Source organism: Bufo bufo, chromosome 2, assembly GCF_905171765.1.
Source record: "Bufo bufo chromosome 2, aBufBuf1.1, whole genome shotgun sequence".
Taxonomy (NCBI): Eukaryota; Metazoa; Chordata; class Amphibia; order Anura; family Bufonidae; genus Bufo; species Bufo bufo.
In genome coordinates this window covers 392,153,526-392,174,422 of record NC_053390.1, presented here as the reverse complement: position 1 = coordinate 392,174,422, position 20,897 = coordinate 392,153,526, and the positions used below count along the sequence as shown (strand labels likewise).

At 41.6% G+C, this 20,897-nt stretch overlaps 1 protein-coding gene across 5 annotated transcripts in view; it reads right to left on the bottom strand.

Moving 5' to 3' along the window:
* MLLT3 (MLLT3 super elongation complex subunit) overlaps positions 1-20,897 on the bottom strand; it is a 270,938-nt gene that overhangs the window by 66,320 nt on the left and 183,721 nt on the right. For all 5 annotated transcript variants that reach the window (XM_040417220.1, XM_040417219.1, XM_040417221.1 and 2 more), the window contains one exon: positions 9,384-9,459. In XM_040417220.1, the coding sequence (XP_040273154.1) occupies positions 9,384-9,459 (76 nt within the window). The remainder of the gene's footprint in view (positions 1-9,383; positions 9,460-20,897) is intronic.

Here is a 20,897-nt window from a genome sequence, read left to right as displayed (position 1 = left end):
TCAATGCCTTTGTCTTGCAGGAACTGCTGACACACTCCAGCCACATGAGGTCTAGCATTGTCTTGCATTAGGAGGAACCCAGGGCCAACTGCACCAGCATATGGTCTCACAAGGGGTCTGAGGATCTCATCTCGGTACCTAATGGCAGTCAGGTTACCTCTGGCGAGCACATGGAGGGCTGTGCGGCCCTCCAAAGAAATGCCACCCCACACCATTACTGACCCAATGCCAAACCGGTCATGCTGGAGGATGTTGCAGGCAGCAGAACGTTCTCCACGGCGTCTCCATACTCTGTCACATCTGTCACATGTGCTCAGTGTGAACCTGCTTTCATCTGTGAAGTGCACAGGGCGCCAGTGGCGAATTTGCCAATCTTGGTGTTCTCTGGCAAATGCCAAACGTCCTGCACGGTGTTGGGCTGTAAGCACAACCCCCACCTGTGGACGTCGGGCCCTCATATCACCCTCATGGAGTCTGTTTCTGACCGTTTAAGCAGACACATGCACATTTGTGGCCTGCTGGAGGTCATTTTGCAGGGCTCTGGCAGTGCTCCTCCTGTTTCTCCTTGCACAAAGGCGGAGGTAGCGGTCCTGCTGCTGGGTTGTTGCCCTCCTACGGCCTCCTCCACATCTCCTGATGTACTGGCCTGTCTGCTGGTAGCGCCTCCATGCTCTGGACACTACGCTGACAGACACAGCAAACCTTCTTGCCACAGCTCGCATTGATGTGCCATCCTGGATAAGCTGCACTACCTGAGCCACTTGTGTGGGTTGTAGACTCCGTCTCATGCTACCACTAGAGTGAAAGCACCGCCAGCATTCAAAAGTGACCAAAACATCAGCCAGGAAGCATAGGAACTGAGAAGTGGTCTGTGGTAACCACCTGCAGAACCACTCCTTTATTGGGGGTGTCTTGCTAATTGCCTATAATTTCCACCTGTTGTCAATCCCATTTGCACAACAGCATGTGAAATTGATTGTCACTCAGTGTTGCTTCCTAAGTGGACAGTTTGATTTCACAGAAGTGTGATTGACTTGGAGTTACATTGTGTTGTTTAAGTGTTCCCTTTATTTTTTTGAGCAGTGTATTTTCTTAACCTTGGAAGGTGCTCACCATTTCATTCTGCAAAAATCTGAATGTACGGTAGGACCAAAGTAAAGAGGATCAAGGGGACCTCGACCAAACAACCTCACTGCCCAGGCTGTTTCTTACAATCTGCTTCACCCCGCAATTTCAAGTTATGACCCTGGAAGTCTCAGGGGATAAAATCTACTAAGACCAATGTTTCTGGCATAATACAGGACAGAAACTGAAATTTACACCATCTACAAACGGGCAGATTTCAGAACTAATTTACATCATTTTTCTAACATTAAATTTCTCGGGTCATGTAGGTCCTGACTCCTCCTATCACTTTTAAGAACAGTGGCAAGAACGGCTTAAAGGGAACCTGTCACCTCCAAAAACCATCCCAAGCCACCAGCAGTACCCGATAGTAGCCAGCAGCGTGTTTCCGACGATAATTTTCTTCCTGAAGGCCGATGCGGTTAAAGCTCAGAAAACTTACTTTTATCCCCTGCCAGTGCGCTTCTCTAGTCATGCTTGAAGTCAAGGGGGCAGCTGCCTCCTTGCTTAGATAACCACGCCCCCTTCCCAGCCGAACTGCTGGCTGTCAGTCACAGCGAAGGGGCAGGGAAGGGGGCGTGGTTATCTTGTCTTGAAGCAAGGAGGCCGCTGCCACCTTGACTTCAAGCTTGTTTGGAGAAGCGAGCCTGGATAAAAGAACGTTTTCTGAGCTTTAGCCGCATCGGCCTTCAGGAAGAAAATTATCGTCGGAAACACGCTGCTGGCTACTGTCAGGTACTGCTAGCAGCTTGGGATGGTTTTTTAGAGGTGACAGGTTCCCTTTAAACTAGGGGAAAATTGCACTTGTGAGCTTTTACAAAATTAGCGGCTTTCCTATGCTAGATAACAGCTGTAGAGGCTTTCATCAATCCACCACTATTTGTATAAATGCTGCCCGTCTACACTGCTCACCTGTGGGCCCCATATATCAGGAAAACAGGGGACCCACTGATAGCTTTTTGGTAATCCAACCCAACTGAGATGAGGTATACAGGTGGTCAGGAATGCATCTGGCTCTCAATTTTAAGTATAAGTTGTTGGCCATAACCTATTGGCTTTACTCAAGAGAACCATGCATGGCCAACTGTTATATATGCAGTCCCGAATGGCCACAGACCCTACTGGGAAGATTCATAGTGGTCCAATGCCAAGGGGGCCACCTGAGCCGTCCTCATGGCCACCGGCTGAGAACATCCGGTACTTACTACCTGGCCGGCAGCTGCAGGTGCCCTCTTGAATTCAACCGAATCGTCATCCATAGGAAAACAATACAGTTGAATACTGCGGTGGTGCATGGAAGCCAATGTCTCATTGTCCAGTCATTCACCCTCATATGCCACTAGACCTGAAGCTTTTGAGGAAGTAAAACAGGAAAAGTGGCGACGAAGCAATGACATTAACATGACAGTCTGCGCTGGTTCTCAGGTGGCATTATACGTGATCACAGGCAGGCAGTGTGATGTCATCATTGTTAGTCGTAACTACCTATAGGCTAGAAGAGGACTATGGCCTGGTGGTGGCGCGGAACTGGACTCAAGTATTAGAATTTTATTTAATTTTTTTACACTTGCTGAGCATAGAGTACATTTCACTGTTGGCACTGGGTGCACTTTCAATACTGTTAGCACTATATGGGGCACTAGAGTACACTTAATATTTACAGCACTATAAGGCTATATGCACACAACCGTGTGTGTTTTGTGATCCGCAAAACACGGATGGCGCCCAGCACGGACAAACATTAATATAACTGCCTGTTCTTGTCCGCAAAATGGACAAGAATAGGACAGGTTATATTTTTTTTGCGGACCACAGAACGGAGCAACGGATGCAGACAGCACACATAGTGCTGTCCGGAACTTTTGCGGCACCACTGAAGTGAATGGGTCCGCATCCAAGCCACAAAAACTGCGGCTCGGATGCGGACCAAAACAACGGTCATGTGCATGTAGCCTAAGGGGCATTTTTAATCCGGAGAAGAATATAGGAGCATTACTGGAGGCATCGGGGGCATTTTTGATTCTGGGGGCACTAAAGAAGGCATTATTGGGGACATTTTCAATACGGTCAGCACTAACAGGGGCATTACTGGAAGCACTAGGGGCATTTTTAATTGGAATCGTCAGTTTGTTAAAATGAGTCTTAAATGCATTTGTGCATCTGATGGATATTATATGTTGCTGTAAATTTCGATATGTAATGAGATTATAGGGTAAATGCATGTTAATATCATGGGTACCAGTGAGAGCTGTTTTTTTTCCATTCTAAAATTGCTAAGATTGATGTAATTTGAACTACTGTAACCCACTATGCATTTATGTATTCGGAAAATCACCACTGTTTTATAAGGCAAATCTACAGAGAATTCAGTATCTGGATTAAGTACCTAAGTATTGAGAATCAAGTAAATATTATGTCTTCTGGATAATTTTCCGGTATTTTACGTTATTTCACTAAACTCACTGCCAATATTTTAGTAATAACAATTAATTACCTGTAATGATTGATGTGCATTATTGCATCTTTTACATTTCATTACCAAATTTAGTCGAATAAATTAAAATAGTCCAGGGAGACAAAATCTTTTCTTGATCCATTATTGTAATTAATTAAATATTAATTTAAATGTTAAAGGGTCACTGAGCTTTCATAAAACGTTTGATATATCGTAGAAACATATTAAAATATTACATAGGTGGGGCTCTGAATCCTGGGATCCCCAAATGGCTTTGTAAAAGTCACAAATACAAGGTTTGTGGCTTTTTTTTTTACAGCAGAAAACTGAAGTGGGGGGAATGATACATTTCTCTATAGACTTTCTATTGAGTGTTTCCTGTAGAGGAGATAGAGCGAGATATGGGAAGTGCTTCGCTCTTCTAGTCCTAGAGATAGGTGAGGCCCTCAGTAAACAGACCCCCCAAACTTTTGATTTGTCTCTATGGCAAAAGTTTATAAAACTCAGTGACTCTTTAATATTAAAGGGGTTGTGTAACTTCAGCAAATGGCATTTATCATGTATAGAAGTTTAATACAAGGCACTTACTAATGTATTGTGATTGTCCATATTCTCTCCTTTGCTGGTTTGATTTATTTTTCCATGACATTATACATGGGTTACGACCCTGCAATCCAGAAGTAATGGCCATGCTTGCACACTATAGGAAAAAACGCTGGTCAGCTCCTTTTCCTATAGTGTGCAAGCACAACCACCGCTGCTGAATTGCAGGGACGAATGGATGGACAGTGATGGACAAAGAATCCAACCAGCAAAGGAGGCAAATATAGACAATTACAATGCATTAGTAAGAGCTTTGTATTAAAAGAGGTTGTCCGAGTTATGAAAAAAATATAGCACTGTAAATCTAATGGTCAGCAATATATAACTAAGCTAAGCAAGTTTTAGGCAAAAAAAAATCAATTTCCTCATTTCCCCGGTTTTCTTCTGGCCCTTTGTTTACCTGCAATAACAACAATCTCTGGAGTTTCCTCATGAATATTTGTACCCCCATCCCTCCTGCTCTGCAAAGGGAGTGAATACAAGTGCTGCTCTGAGTGATATGTCTGTCTGCTAGGAAACTCATTTTGTATGTGAAGGACTACAAGTCCCAACTGTACAATGACACTGCTGATACACACAGGATCTTCCCCTATCTGTTTTTGTGCAATGCTCTGAAGAACTCCTCTAGTCTGTCAGCTCATATGCCCAGCATTTGTCTCCTCACTGCCTGCAGCTACTCAGTAAAGCCTTCAGCCCTGAGTCTGTGCAGCTGAAGGGGTTAAAGTTTTTCCCGAAGAGTCAAGGGAGAGAGCAGACAGCAGAGAGATGTGCAGGGGGATGTGGCCAGCACAGTGACGTCTCATGTACAGACGTTCACAAAACATCATCAGAGCAAGGAGAAAAGCTGACATCACAAGTCATGTGACCCTCAGTGAAATCTGAGAAAGGAGCCGCTACAGATAAGGGAAGTGTATGGTAAAGCCTTTACATTTGATTAGTTAGAAACATACAAAGGGAGAAAAAAAAATAACTCTGACAACCCCTTTAACTTTCTCTACATGACTAATATCATTTGCTGAAGTGAAACAGCCCCTTTAACTTCTGTCCATGTTAAATACTAGGGAACGCATAGATAACAATTACCTACTGTAAGGTAAATGAACATTTTAACCTCAGGAGCATGCAAATAGTAACTCTTATATCAGAAACTTCCTAATATTTATATGGCTCAAGGTATTATCACTTTTCCAAGTGCTGCATACATTTGTTCATCAAATGTAAGCTATCCTTCCTGTATGTAAAAGAAAAGTAACATTTTCTGGGACCTAAGAAAATACTACATAAAATAGCACATTGTTTAATTTGCAGATGGCATGGGTATTCATTTCCAACAGCATCAATCTGGAAAATTTCCTTCACTGCTTTGCTTCTGTCTAGGCTTTTTGTGGGCTTGGAGTTTCCAAGATAAAATCATTTATAGCTTGCTGGAGCTCATGGAACCCTTCCAACACTGCCAGAGGGACATTCCAGCTATGGAGGGGGGGGGGGGGGGGGAAACGTCCTTTTTAAAATAATTAGAAAACAAGTCGCTGAGTTTATACAGATGTCACAAAAGATCTAGGGGGACACATACTGTTGAGAGGTATGAGGAAAGATTAGGAGACTGGTAGGAAATTCTCGCATAAGCTAAGGACTGTTTCACAAACTGTCCATGTTGAAATATGTAAACCAAATGGTGTGCACTGGCATGACTCCTGAAAAATAGTCCAACAAGTCCATGAGGCAATCATCTATGTGTGGAGACCGCTTCTCTTGGAGCATTTTATCTTGGCAGCTTAGAGAATTTACTTGCTTTTGACACTTTTTATTTCCAAAAAGTAGGGATAGATAGGGGTGTAACAATGAGAAGTGGTGAAATGTGCCAAATAAGAGCCACACATTATTGATGCATGAGTAGGAAATCTAAGGAGAGAATGTAAGGAAGAAAAAAAAAATGTATCCAACATGCCTAGCCTATGCAAGATGATTATATATTATATATACACACACATTAGTGTATTAATGTACATTAAGCGCTGCAGAAGAACAGAACATTTTCTGTCAGGTTCAACCACAGTTTGATGTTCAAGGGAATCTGTCAGCAGTTTTGGCCATGTTAAACTGCTGACAGCACTAGGAAGGGGCTGGGGAGAAAAGGTCTCATCAAGGGTAGTGTGAATATGACGTTGTATTCTGCTAGGTTCTGCTCTTGCAAGTGCACTGGAGACAGAGTTTTACGGTTGTCTCCTGTGCTGCTGTAGTGACAGGTGTAGCATCCAACCAGGAGTCCACTACAGCTGTTATTCAGAATAGCCAAGAGGGGCTGTGAAGCTGCACAATTCAGAGAGCACTTCATGTTGAAGTTCTGCCTCCAGTGCACTTGCAAGATTCTCACAGAAAAAAAAATCATATTCACACTACTCCTTATAATAAAGGATCCAGAAAGGGTATGTTTGTTCTGCTCTCCCCGGCCTCTACCTAGTGCTGTCAACAGTTTAGCATGGTCATAACTGCAGACAGATTCCTTTTAATAGATCAAAGTTTCAGCAGCAAGACACCTTTTCGGCTTCCTATCTTTAAATTCTTTTGCCCCAAATAACAGCCACTTTAAAGGCTATGTAGAGTGCAACAAAGGTAAGGGTAAGTTCACATCTGCAGCAGGGAACTCTGGTAATCTGTTCGTACAGAAGAGCAGACTATCGGAGTTGGAATAACCGGACATGCTGCATCCCCATTCACTATAATAGGATCCAACATAAATGCTGCTCTCCTGTCGGAAAAATACTGCTCCTGAAACCCGCAGGATCCCCATCGTATCTCATTATAGTCAATGGGGATCTGGTGATGTCTGGCAGTGTTCAGTTATGCTGTCCTTTAGTCTGCTCCTCTGCTGCAATAGATTACCAGAGTTCCCCGTTGCAGATGTGAACCTACCATAAGAATAACACAGACAAAAGAGAGGAATTAAAACACAAAGGGGCAGACTTATGAAAACTATCTAAAAGAAATACAGTAACTACCCATAACTACCAACTACAGCACAGGTTTCATTTCTTAAACTGCTCCTGAAAAATGAAAGCTGTGCTGTGAATGGCGCAACATTCGTAAGGTGTACTAGGCTGGACAATCCCTTGAAATTTTAACGCATCCAGTTTTACAACATTCTGGTAGTTCTGTAGCATCATTTCTCCTTTATGGACAAGGAAATAATGTTTGGTGGGAAACACAATGGGTGGAATTTATCATGCTCTTACTTACTTACAGAATTGTGGCTTCAAAAAGGCGCAAAAAAAAGGGGTTGTGTGACTTTTTGGGGTTACCTACTAAAAAATGTGATTGATAAATGGGTGGGAAAGTAAATATGGTTAGCTATGTTAATTAGTTTTATTACAGATTTATTACTGTCCCTTTTCAAACCGTAGGGAGTGTGGCCTAAAAAAACTGGAGTAGCATTTCTAGGCAAATATATTAGGTTTAAAGAGACAACATATTTATCAAATTTGGTGCAGAGTCCAGACTCAAGCAAAACGGACTTCAAGTATTAGTCTAGTGATAAGTTCTATTTATTAACCATAATTGAGAATATAAGGAATATAATCTAAACTGTGAACTAAACATAATTTGATTCATCCAATGTATTTAGAAAATGGTACTACATTGTAGGTGATGAAGAACACATTTTACATTCCTCCTGGAAGTCATTAATAGCCCGGTTAGCTCCCCTGAGGATTGCATTACACTGTGATAATATAAAAGTATACTGGCCTCAAAGTACAAAGCTAATAAAACAGCTTCTCATATTAATTCCACATATACAAATGTAAATGTTTCTTGCAGGTCTCCGAGCTGAAGAGATGCAGGGGTCCTTTTACATGGGAAGATTTCTGACCTTAACAAGTAGCGATCATTGATACAGCATGTCGATTGGCACATGTTAAAGGGGTTTGTCTGAGATTTTTACTGATGACCCATATTCTGGATAATAGAGAAAAGAAGGATCACAGCAGCATGTCCGGTGTATCTTTTATTGAAGCCTTGAGTGCGTACAAAAGCAAAATACAACTTTTCGGCTACATAGTAGCCTTTATCAAGCCGAAATGTCGTATTTTGCTTTTGTACGCACTCAAGGCTTCAATAAAAGATACACCGGACATGCTGCTGTGATCCCTCTTTTCTCTACCGTTTTGTTACGGCTGATGCATTCCAGGATTGGTCGATGAGGTCTGTTTGTGCTGCTCTACAACTTTATCTGTACACTATATTCTGGATAAGTCATCAGTATCTGATTAGTGGGGGTCTGACATCTGGGACCCCACCGATCAGCTGTTTGAGATGGCACCGGCACTCGCAGTAGCGCTGTGTCCTTCTTGCAGCTTTCCCTGGGTCATGTGATGTCACATTCGTTGGTCACATGGCCTATGCGCAGCTCAGCCACATTGAAGTGAGCGTGGATAGGCTAGATGTATGGTGGTGTGCTTGGTAAGCTGAGAGGAGGCTGGTGCCTTCTCAAACAGCTGATCGGCGGGGGTCTGACCCCTACCGATCAGATACTGATGACCTATCTAGAATTTCTTGGAAAACATTTACTTGCATCAATCATCATTATACTATCATTTGTCCTCCTACACTTAACATTTGTCAGCAGTACCATTGCTTACACAGGGTAATGTGCTTATGACAAACTAGAATTTGCTAAACTTTTGGGTGATCGTTACCATGTTTTCTCAGGGGAATAATCAGGAATGACTGCTGTTTATTTCCAATCACCGACCCATAAAATTGGGCTCTAAGGCTTTTCATACACATAAGATAGCTGTTGCCAAGTGCTAGCCATGTATAGCCTCCAACTCCTGCATACACATGCACACAGCCAAGCATGCATGTGTCCTGAACAGAGGAAGCCACAGCCTGACTACCCTTGTAGTGACTTATTAACCAGAGAACAAAAGAACGGGGTAGTGGAACTCCGTATCCTAATCTCCTACATCTACAGTCAAGGGAAAGTCAGGGAGCTTCCATACACATTAGATGGTCTGCCATCTTAATGAAATGGGCTGGATTGGACAGCATATATTTAATGTGTATGGGCATCTGAAGTAGTCTGGACATCCCATCCATAATATCACTGGACAGCATTATATTGGCAATATCATCAAAAATTGATAACATTCAAATATAGATAAGGATCGTTAGTTATTGCTATTCATTATTAGTTTAATACCTTGTCTGTGGTTATGAGGTGGTACCAAGCTGGAACTGGAACTGGAAGTAGAACTGGCTGGGCTAGGCTGTCCAGACTGTGAAGATTAAAATGAAGAAAACAAAATTTAAGAATAAATCAACTGCACCTTACAAATAGGGCTTGTTCACACATCCACATTGACTTTTCCATTACTCTCTTCTATCCGAGGAACATAAAAACAGACAAAGAAAAAGATCTGTTAAACAGATTGAAAGTCAGATACAAGCAAAATACCTTCCGTTTTAATCTGTCATCCATTGACTATAATGTTAACCGCTTCTGGTCCACTTGCTGACTATAAATGTCCGGGCAGTCCACACACACAAGAGAACACAGGGATGTTTTACTGTCAAAGACCTCTCCATCACTGTGTACACACCGCTCAAAGGGTACTGTATACAGATCAGGAAGCTGCAATGCTGTTTTCTGCTCTAGCCCTGGGGAGCCTGTGATCACTGCGCCTGGCTATGTGCATGAGCTGCTGGGTATTAGCAGGCCCAGGTCAGCTCTGCAGTGCAGTGCTCTGATAGTCTTGTGTAATCTTTTTGGGGGTTTATTTCTCCTGTAACTAGAGATAATATCTCAGCCCCAGTTACAGAAGAAATCAGCAATATAAAAAAGGGAATGTTAAATGTCCTTTAAAGGTCTTGTATGACCTTACAGGGTACAAAAAAAAAAAAAAAAAAAAGACAAAATAACAAATAATAAAAAAAATGCCACCACATGCCATACTACTAGCCCCGCCCCTGGTGATCACAAACTATATATCCCCCTATATCAAAATGACTGTTACGAAAGGGGACATCATTTACAAACATTATTTTTGCTGCACTTTATATATATAAAAAAAAAGAGAAAACATTGTAAAAAACATTTTTTTTACATTTTCCCAGTTGGAAAAAATAAATAAATGCCAAAATAAAAAAAGACAAACAAAGCTTTGTGTATCACTGAAAAACATGCATAAATTCTTTATATAACCAAATGGAAAAAAAGGTTGTCTGCCAAAGACACATGGACTAAAAACAAAAAAGGGGGTCTTTAACTGTTTAAAAAAAGAAAACATAATACATGTTTTATCACACTCCAGATTTATATATAATACACAAACTAAACACCACACCACAAGCCCTGCATAGATATACTCCTATTAAGGACAGCGGACACCCTTCCTTTCTTCTCTCCCTCCTTATCCCTTTTTTTTTTACAGGTTCATTGATGCTGATATGATAAACTTAACTGCTATATGTGAAAGCCACACGTTGCGTTTTGGATGCGGCAAAAATTTTTTAAATGCATTAAAAAACACATGAAGTTATTGCAACAATATACCTGCGTTTATGGCGCAATTTCTTCCAGCAGGGGAAAGCACACAGCAAACTTAAATTACCTTAATGTAATTCTATTTTGAAATCAATACAATTCAGTTTTGCTGTGTGTTTTTCCTTTGCTGGAGGAGAACGCACCATAAATGCAGATATGTTGCTGCAATAACCACATGTGTTTTTTTGCTGCATCAAAAATGTGGCACAACCACAACGTGTGGCAGCACCCTTACAGCTTTATATACCTGTTTATTCAGAAGAGTTTTCCATTATTGGCATTACCACTGTATCATCACTTACCTATTGTTATCGCATTACCCTTTTTCTGGTCATAAAACCGTTAAATATTAAAAAACAAAACATAAATCTCCATTGTTTCATGTATCCGTTATTTGTGGCAGAAAGAAAAGCAGAAATCTAATGGAGCGGGACCTAAGGGTGGAATTTATTTTTTATATCTCCTGCGCTGTTGGAGGATGAGTCCGTTTGTGCACCAAGACTGAAATCTTCGTCAGCTCAGAGAAAACTGGCATAAAAGAAGATAAATGTGCGCTGCATGTTGGCCCCCTCCCTTCCAGGAAAGTGGCAAAAGTGGATAAAAATCCTCATGAGTCTAGATTTAGGTGCCATGGCACTTAAAAGATCACAAACATGGGGTTTGCTACTTTTTATGGCAGAAAACGGGCGTAGCTTGAATGATGAGTTCCTCAAAAGCACCAATTTTAACCTAAACAGTTTTTGTGTTCCTCTGACCAAAAAGAATAACAGAATTTTTTTTGCAGATGTTAACAAAGCTTAAATGAAAGTTATTCAACTCCCTCAGAACTGGTAAAGAAGGTCGAAGCTTGATTGGAGAGCGCCATAGCTGAAGGATCTCAGATATCAATGGCAAACTCCACAAAAGACTCCTTCCCATTGCTAACATTTTATAATGACCATAATCATATTTTATATGGGTTGGGTCTCAAGCATGAAGGCGCAGGCACAGTTAGGACTCTTTCTGACAAAATATTCGGGGATATATTCACACATGGTAGATTTGTTGCAGACATTTCTGCAGCTGCTTATCTGTTCCATACATCCGATTGTGGCTGTTTCTGCAGCATGTGCATGGATTTCTGCAAGACCCAGTCAGATAAATTGGATAGTCGCAGACATTTCTGTTACATGTCTGCCATGTGTGAATATACCTTTACACAGATGATGTAAGCATGTATGTATGTTCTGATGTCATCTATAGCCACTCTTCCCATTTCTCCAAAAAACGGTGTAAAGACATAGGGGTTAGGGACAGCAATACTTAACAAGTGACGGGCAGACAGGAGTTTTACAGTTAGGTCTGTCAGCTAGTCTCAGGAATATTTTCATTAGGATTACATTGACAGTAAATCCAGCAGAAGTCTAGAGGCTCCAAGTAACGTGGAAGTAGTGAAAAGCCCTAGAGCTTAGCTGCATCTTTCTGCACATACACTACATAAGCCTAACAGTTGCTGCACCCTGTAAATCAATCCATTGTTACTGTTCATAATGAGCCGGCAGATTTACAGCCTTCCACAGCCTTTTTCTCACAATTAGAAAGATGCTGACTTTGTAGCTGAATCAGATGCTTAAATTTCCAGCCGTTAGGGTATTTCCAGATGAGACACATTTGGAAGTGAAAAATCTGACACTATAAAGGGTGAAATCTGAAACAGAAATTCACATTATACAGATTGCAAGTCAAGTTATCAACATTTTATTAAAAAGCAGCTGTCAGCAGTTTTGACCATGATAAACAGTTAAGGGTACTTTCACACTTTCGTTGTTGGATTCCGGCAGGCAGTTCCGTTGCCGGAACTGTCTGCCAGATCCGGAAATCCGTGTGCAAACGGATAGCATTTGTTTCCGGATCCGGCTGACAAATGCATTGAAACACTGGATCAGTCTCTCCAGTGTCATCCGTAAAAACGGATCCGGTATTTATTTTTTTCACATTTTTAAAGGTCTGCGCATGCGCAGATCGGGAAACCAGATCCGGTTTTCCAGAACACTTGGTACCAGATCCGGCATTAATACATTTCAATGGAAAATAATGCCGGCAAGTGTTCCGGAATTTTGGCTGGAGAAAATACCGCAGCAGGCTGCTGTATTTTCTCTGGCCAAATACCGTAAGAGTGACTGAAGAAATCCTGATGCATACTCAACGGAATGCTTTCCATTCAGAATGCATTAGGATAAAACTGAAGGTTTTTTTTCCCGGTATTGAGCCCCTGTGACGGAACTCAATACCGGAAATCTTTAACGCAAGTATGAAAGTACCCTAACACTACATCATGGCCTGGGAGAGCAGTGGTTTTATCAGGATTAGTATAAATATGAACTTTTATTCTGCCAGATTCATGCAAGTGTACTGGAGGCAGGTCTTCATTGTGAAGTGAAGCTGAGTAACAGCTGTAGTGTTCTCCTGTTTGATGCTACAGCTTTCACTGATAAGCAGTGGTATCACCTATTGTGAATAGTGGATTACGTGTTGTCTGTACATAGAGGTAATACAATGGCTGCAATGATAAGGAGATAAAAACAGTAAAGTGATCTCTATAGACCAAGAAGTGGAGTCTATTATTAGGTTTAGTGGCCAGTGTAAAAACTGCAGGATTTATGGTAAAAATATCATCAAACATTCTTTAAAAACGTGTTTAACATAACAATGTGCTTTAAACTACAGGTAATTTTTTATAACATTTCCTTTAGGAAGTAGAATCTGGAACAATCAAAGCTTATATTCTCACTGTTTCTGATTTAAAAAAAACTCCAAAAATGGTAGGTTTGTACTGCTCATAGATTCCCTTTAAATCTCATTCACTTTGCTGCTAATGTAAAACGCTGCAAATCTTATGAACAGAAATTTGTTGAGGAAAAAAAATTCTGCAGGCAGCGTTTTGGTGTCCGTCTCCAGAGCGGAATGGTGACTGATCGGAGGCAAACTGCTGCATTCTGAGCGGATCCTTTTCCATTCAGAATGCATTAAGGCAAAATGGATCCGTTTTGGACCGCTTGTGAGAGCCCTGAACGGATCTCACAAATGGAAAGCCAAAACGAGAGTGTGAAAGTAGCCTTACAGGTGAAACTCGAAAAATTTGAATATCGTGTAAAGTTAATTTTTTTCAGTAAGGCAACTTAAAAGGTGAAACTAACATAGGAGATAGACTCATTACATGCAAAGCGAGATATTTCAAGCCTTTATTTGTTATAATTTGGATAATTATGGCTTACAACTTCTGAAACCCCAAAGTCTCAATTTTGAGGTACCCTTTGCTCAGGGGGTATGGATTAATTAGCTGACTACAGTTTGATACTTTGAGCCTAGAATATTGTACCCAATTGTACACAATATTCTAATTTTAAGTTGCATTACTAAAATAAATGAACTTTTGCACGATATTCAAATTTTTCGAGTTTCACCTGTACTTACTTCAGATTCTGGAAGAGTTCAAGGGATTGTCCCAAAAAGACCTCCCCTGTCCATATGCCCAATTGGGGAGAAGAGGCCCACTCAGGACCCTTACTCTATGAGCCAGAACAGAGAGCCACTTATCCGAACAGCAGCCTTGAAATGCCTTGGCCGCAGCTTCTCCCAGCAAAGTCAGCTGTGGGCTGGGGTTGTCAGGAGTGAGATTTCAGATTTCTCCAATTAAGCAGAGCTTGATACAGCGCTTGGATTTCTCTAATGGTGGAGGTAGTGTTCATTTCTTGGAGGTGAATGTGTAATGCCAGTGTCTAAATTTCGTGATTTTTGGATGCATGAACATTCCTAAGGGTACTTTCACACTAGCGTTATTCTTTTCGGGCATTGAGTTCAGTCTGAGGGGCTCAATACCGGAAAAGAACTGATCAGTTTTATCCGAATGCATTCTGAATGGAGAGCAATCCGTTCAGGATGCATCAGGAGGTCTTCAGTTCAGTCTTTTTGCCTTTTCAGGACGGAGATAATACCACAGCATGCTACGGTTTTATCTCCGTCCAAAATTCCGGAACACTTGCCAGAATGCCGGATCCGTCATTTTCTCCCATTGAAATGCATTAATGCCGGATACGCCCCCAAGTGTTCCGGCAAAACAGATCCGGCATTGCGGTTTGTTGCAGACATTTCTGCAGCTGCTTATCTGTTCCATACATCAGATTGTGGCTGTTTCTGCAGCATGTGCAAAAATTTTTAAAAAAAATAATAAAATGCCGGATCCGTTTTTCCGGATGACAGCGGAGAGACGGATCTGGCATTTCAATGCAGTTGTCATATGGATCAGGATCCTGATCCGTCTGACAAATGCCATCAGTTTGCATACGTTTTGACGGATCCGGCAGGCAGTTCCGGCAACGGAACTGCCTGCCGGAATCCTCTGCCGCAAGTGTGAAAGTACCCATAGTTACCCAGAAGTAATGGCATCATCAAATTCTATAAAATCTGTTTTATGGAACTTCTGCCCAATAATCCAATAATCAATCGTAGCAGCGAGTTAAAGTCGCTCCATAAAGACTATTAAGATTATTTTGATTAGACATGGAAACACAAAGTCTACCTAAAAAAAATCTAGCACTCACAGAGCTCTCGTGTCATGTGAAAGATACCTTTCATGGTCTGGAAAGGTCACTTCAGAATGTAAACATCTCTTTAAATACAGAGTGGTTTGCTGATCCTAATAATTTGGTGGGTGTTAACTTCAACCACATAACAGTGCCATTATGTGTGGAGGCAGACACAGGATTACAGATGAAAACAGGATAGCCGAGGGCCAATATCCTGACTCTAAGAACCCTTATGCAATATTGTACAAATAACAAGGCGATGGGTTCATGTAGGAGAACAGTTGATTTTGTGTTTAAAAGAAGAGTGCCCCTAGGGCAGTGATGGTGAACCTTTTACAGACCGAGTGCCCAAACTGCAACATAAACCCACTTATTTATCGCAAAGTGCCAACACAGCAATTTACCTTGAATACTACAGTCCAATATAGAATATCTTCCATGTACTTTATCATTTATTTACAATATCCTGCCTACATTCAGTGTGCTGCCTGTGCTGTTCATAGTGCGCCCTGCGCTGCTGAATGGCAGGAAAAGTCTAAGGCATATTGGTACACCATAGACTTTTTCAAGGGTGTGGCTGCCCACAGAGAGGGCTCTGAGTGCCGCCTCTGGCACCCGTGTCATAGGTTCGCCATCACTGCCCTAGGGTGTCAGCTGTACAGCTACATAAGTGTCCGTCGAGTTCCGTACTATGGAGCAGCAGGCATGCCATGGGCTTCATTAAATCGCAGGTATATGAAGATACAGTACAGGACATTAGATTTCTATGGGCGATGTATTACAGCTCCAAATGACTTGTGTGGGTTTTAACGGTGTTTTACAATATATTTTTCTGTACTGCAATGGATCTATCTGCTTGGCCACCTCAGCGTTGCATTTTCCTATTTCTGTTCCGTCACAGGAACAGAAAAATGGGAAAAAACAGGCTTCAGTTTCATCACAGTTTATTCGAACTGAGCTCAGTTTTAATCAGTTCTGCCATTACGGTTGACCAGAAAACAAAAGTGCTGTCTACTACATGTTTTTTTGTCAAAAATCAAGGAACCTATGACAAAATGGAGCTTCCAGTCCCCCCCCCCCCCCCCCCCCAACAATGAAAATAATGAATGACATAAATAGGTGTAACATTGTATGTCACTTAATCCATTTAACGGATCAGGTTTTTTTCCCAGTCTCTGTTCCTCTAATAGAATAGAAATAAGGAAAAAATTGTGATGTGAACAAGCCCTAAACTGTTTGGGAAATGCTGCCAGTTTTTCAAAGTTCCCTTTGATGTCAATGATAAAAAACTACCTTGACAGCCTTCAAAAGAAAAAAATTGATTTTTATACAAGCCTCAATTCAATAAAAAAGAAAGGGGATCGATCGGTGTGAATATGGCCTTTCAACAGTTCCTGTGTTATATCTGTTTTCAGGAAAATATGTGAATATGTAAATATGGCTGTGAGATCACATCCAAAGAGGTTTTCATCCTTCCCCTCACATCATTGTGTATCTAGGCAGATTTTATATTGATGACGCCCAAATGCAAATTTAAAATAATAAAAACATGTTATTTTCAGAGAAAAAAAAAAACTTGATCAGATCTGTACCTATGAAACCGTCTGACCTGATACATGTGCACTTGGCAGCTGAAGACATCTGTGTTGGTTCCATGTTCCTATGTGCCCGCACTGCTGAGAAACATGAAGTTTAAATATATGCAAATGAGCTTCTAGGAGCAATGGGGGCTTTATTACTCCTAGAGACTCTGCTCTCTCTGCAACTGCTGCACCCTCTCCACTTTTATTGACGGGGTCAGGTGTGATGATGTTTTCACTGCCTGGCCCTGCAGTTGCAGAAAAGCTGAGCCTCTAGGTGTAACGGCAATGCTCCCGTTGCTCCTAGAGCACCCTCTATTAAAGAGAGTTTGGGAGGCTGTAAACCTAATTTAATTTTCTCAATATATTCGTTAACTGGCCAGACATGCTCCACTTAATTGACATCTTGTACACAGAGAGATTGGGGGGGAAAAAACTTCACTAACCAGGCCATAACTAGTAAAACAATTGTATTTAAAGAGAACAGCTAGACTTGATTTTTAATATACAATTACAGTAGACATTTACAATTGATGTCAGACACAAAAACCATAACCGAATAGAGGTCTGAAAAGAACAATGTTGTTTTTAGAATGTCTCTCCCTAATTATAGGCTCTGTCAAACCTCCCCTGGATTTACAATACATATTCTTTGCTATAAATAAAATAAATGGGACAGACTGTGAAGTTCTTTTATACAGAGAATGGCCTAAGGCCATGTTTTTCCAGAGACAAAGACGGATAGAAGTACCCCAGCCGGTGCTGCATGGCTAGATTATCAAGAATCTAAGATGACTTCAAGGCAAAGAAACGTCAGCATTCCCCATGAACTGGGTGCAAGGCGAATTATTGCTAAAACTAAACTGAAGAGAATATTACATTGTCTTGGATGCTGAAGTGACTATGCTGTAATGCGTTCTTCTGGTTGTTAGGACAGGTTTACTAAACACCAGTATTATTAACTTGACTGCTAGGCTCAATACCACAAATCAAAGCAGAGGCCAGCCAGGTGTCAACCACCGACATGAAGGTCATCAAACCAAAGAAAGTGTGAAACAGATCCTGAGCACCATACAGTCCCATGGAACTGCTTACCACCTGCACTCACTGAAACAGACTCCATGAATAAAGAAAGGAGCAAACCGACAACTATCAAATGTCCGATTAAGAAAAACTGCATCGGTAAATCATAAATAACATCATATATAGATAGTAATATGTTATTATTGCATACTTCTTATAAGAAATCTTACATTTTCCATACACAAAGAGTTTATTTGATTTTATTTTAACTATTTTTTTTGTACGCTGGGAAATAGTTTGTTAATGTTAACCATTAAAGCGGGTATGCCATCTTCTATGTAATAAATCAAAATTACACATTACATAGTACATGACAACCTCTTTCTTAGGGTCCATTCACAAATCCGTAGTGTATTGCGGATCCGCAATACACCCAGCCGGCACCCCCATAAAACTGCCTATGCTTGTCCAAAATTGCGGACAATAATAGAACATTTCCATTTTTTTCGGGAGCCGCGGACCGGAAGATCAGGGCCGCGCTCTGGAAATGCGGATGCCGACAGCACACTGTGTGCTGTCGGCATCTCTTCCGGCCCCATAGACAATGAATAGGGCCAGATTCGTTCCGCAACGTTGCGGAACCAACCAGGACCCATTCTACGGACGTGTGAATGGACCCTAACAAAGCTAGAACTTGCCTTGTCCCTCACATGGAACCATAGATCTCCCCGTTTACTGCTTCAATTGCTCTGCTAAATTTATTTCCGGCTGGCAGCTCAGGGTGCCTGTGTCCTTTCTACGGTGACTCTCTCCCTTTCACAGTTCAGGGGGCGTGCCCATACTGTGGCAGCTCTCTCCGCATAAATGCCGCAGCTTCTAACAGAAGATATGGCTGGTGACAGTGCGTGAGACCACCTCAGTGAGGTGGACAGAGAAATAATGAAAAGAACAAACAGCAGGTGGAGCTATTCAGAAACGTTATTTAACAGCTCAGCTTAGTTATACCAAATTTTTTATTAAAGTTTTCAGATCCTGGCCCTGGTTTGAAAAATGTAGAATACTTTTCTTTGCACAACCACTTTAAAAGGGGTTGTCACATCTCATACATTGAGGGCTTATCACTAGGATATACCATCAATGTCAGATAGGTGTGGGTCCCATCTTTAGGACCAGATCCTATCTCCAGAATGGGGCCTCTGAAGTGAAGGTAGAGCAACCACTCCTTCACTTTGGGGATTCCGTTCTAGACCTAGGAGCGGGACCCAGAGGTAGGAGACACATTCATCCAACACTGAAGGCATATCCTAGCCACATGTACTGAATGTATGAGATGAGCCAACCCCATTAAATATCAGGACACCGTATGGAAGTCTGTCAGCAGGAGCACGTGCAGCCACTTCACTGAGGTGGATGGAGAAATATGGAAAAGAAAAAACAGCAGGTGGAGATCTACAGATACTCAGTGGGTATACAACATTTTTCATTACATGCAATTACAAAAGAGTGGTCAATAGAGATGGGGCCATGCTTGCATGGAGCTCAATCAGCTATTTCCAGAACGCCCATAAAGATGGAGAGCACACCACATACGAACAGTGTACTCCTTCACTCTGGAGGACACCATTGTGGAGATGGGACACGCACCTATCTGATATTGATGGCATATCAGAGCGACATGTATGAAATGAGCCAACCCAAATAAATATCAGGACAGTGTAATGGTTTTTCCGTCCAGTGGAAATGCGTGTAGAGAATGCCAAGTATCTTGACTGAATCCTGACCCATTCATTTCAATGGGTCTGTGCACGTTCACGCATTATCTTTGTGTTCAGAAAAAAATCAAAGCATGTTTTATATTGTGTGTTTTTCACGCAGCTCTGGCTCCATAGAAGTGAATGTGTGATTGTGTGAAAAACGGAAGACATCAAGATGCAATGTGTTTTTCACTGATGGTTGCTAGGAGATGCTGAGTGTTAGTTGCTGGGGTGTTATTCTTCAGTTTTCCTTCACGAGCGTGTGAAAAATGCATGCAATCCAAATACAATCTGAACGGGAAAAACGCACACACTAAATGCAATCTAGGGCTCAGCTGAATGCAATGGTACCTTTCAGTGATCCATTGCTTCATTTTGGAGAAAAAGTAATTTTAATCAATATGCAAATGAGAAGTTAAAGGGGTTTTCCCACAAAAAATATTCTACAGTTTTCAAACCAGCCCCTGGATCTGAATACTTTTGTAATTGCATTTAATTAAACATTTTTGCATAGCCACTGCGTTATTTAATAAAATGTATCTGTATAGCGCCACCTGCTGTTTGTTCTTTTTCTTATTTCTATTTACTACACACAGACGGCCGCACATGCTCAGTTTCACCCTTCAACTGCCTCCTGAGCTGTGATAGCAATGAATGGGGAGATCTCTGGATCCATGAGAGGTACAGGGCTGGTTGTAGCTTTGTTATAAAGAGATTGTCGTGGACTATATGAGGTCTGATTTTCATTTTTTAACATTATTCATGGGATAACCCCTTTAAGTGCTCCAAGGGCAGGCTCAGTCTACCCTAACTCCTTCTGCTTCCCCTTTCAGCCCCTCCTTCTCCTTCATGATTTAAACGGTCAGTATTCTGCACAGTCATCTCACCTGCCTCTGTCAATCAAGCACACAGAGGCTGGCAGAGGAAACTGGCAAAGCAAGGGTGCACAGCATGGTTTGGTGCCCACCCTTGGTGCACTTAACTGCTTATTTGCATATGGATTAAAAATACTTTTTTTCTAGAATGAACCAATGGATCACTAAGTGATAAGTATCCTTCTGCTGAGCTGTGTATGATTTAGGCTACTTTCACACTAGCGTTCTTGCTGGATCCGGCAGGGTTCAGCAAAAACGCTTCCGTTACTGACAATACAACCATCTGCACCCGTTATGAACGGATCCGGTTGTATTATCTTTAACATGCCCAAGACGGATCCGTCAAGAACTCCATTAAAAGTCAGTGGGGGAC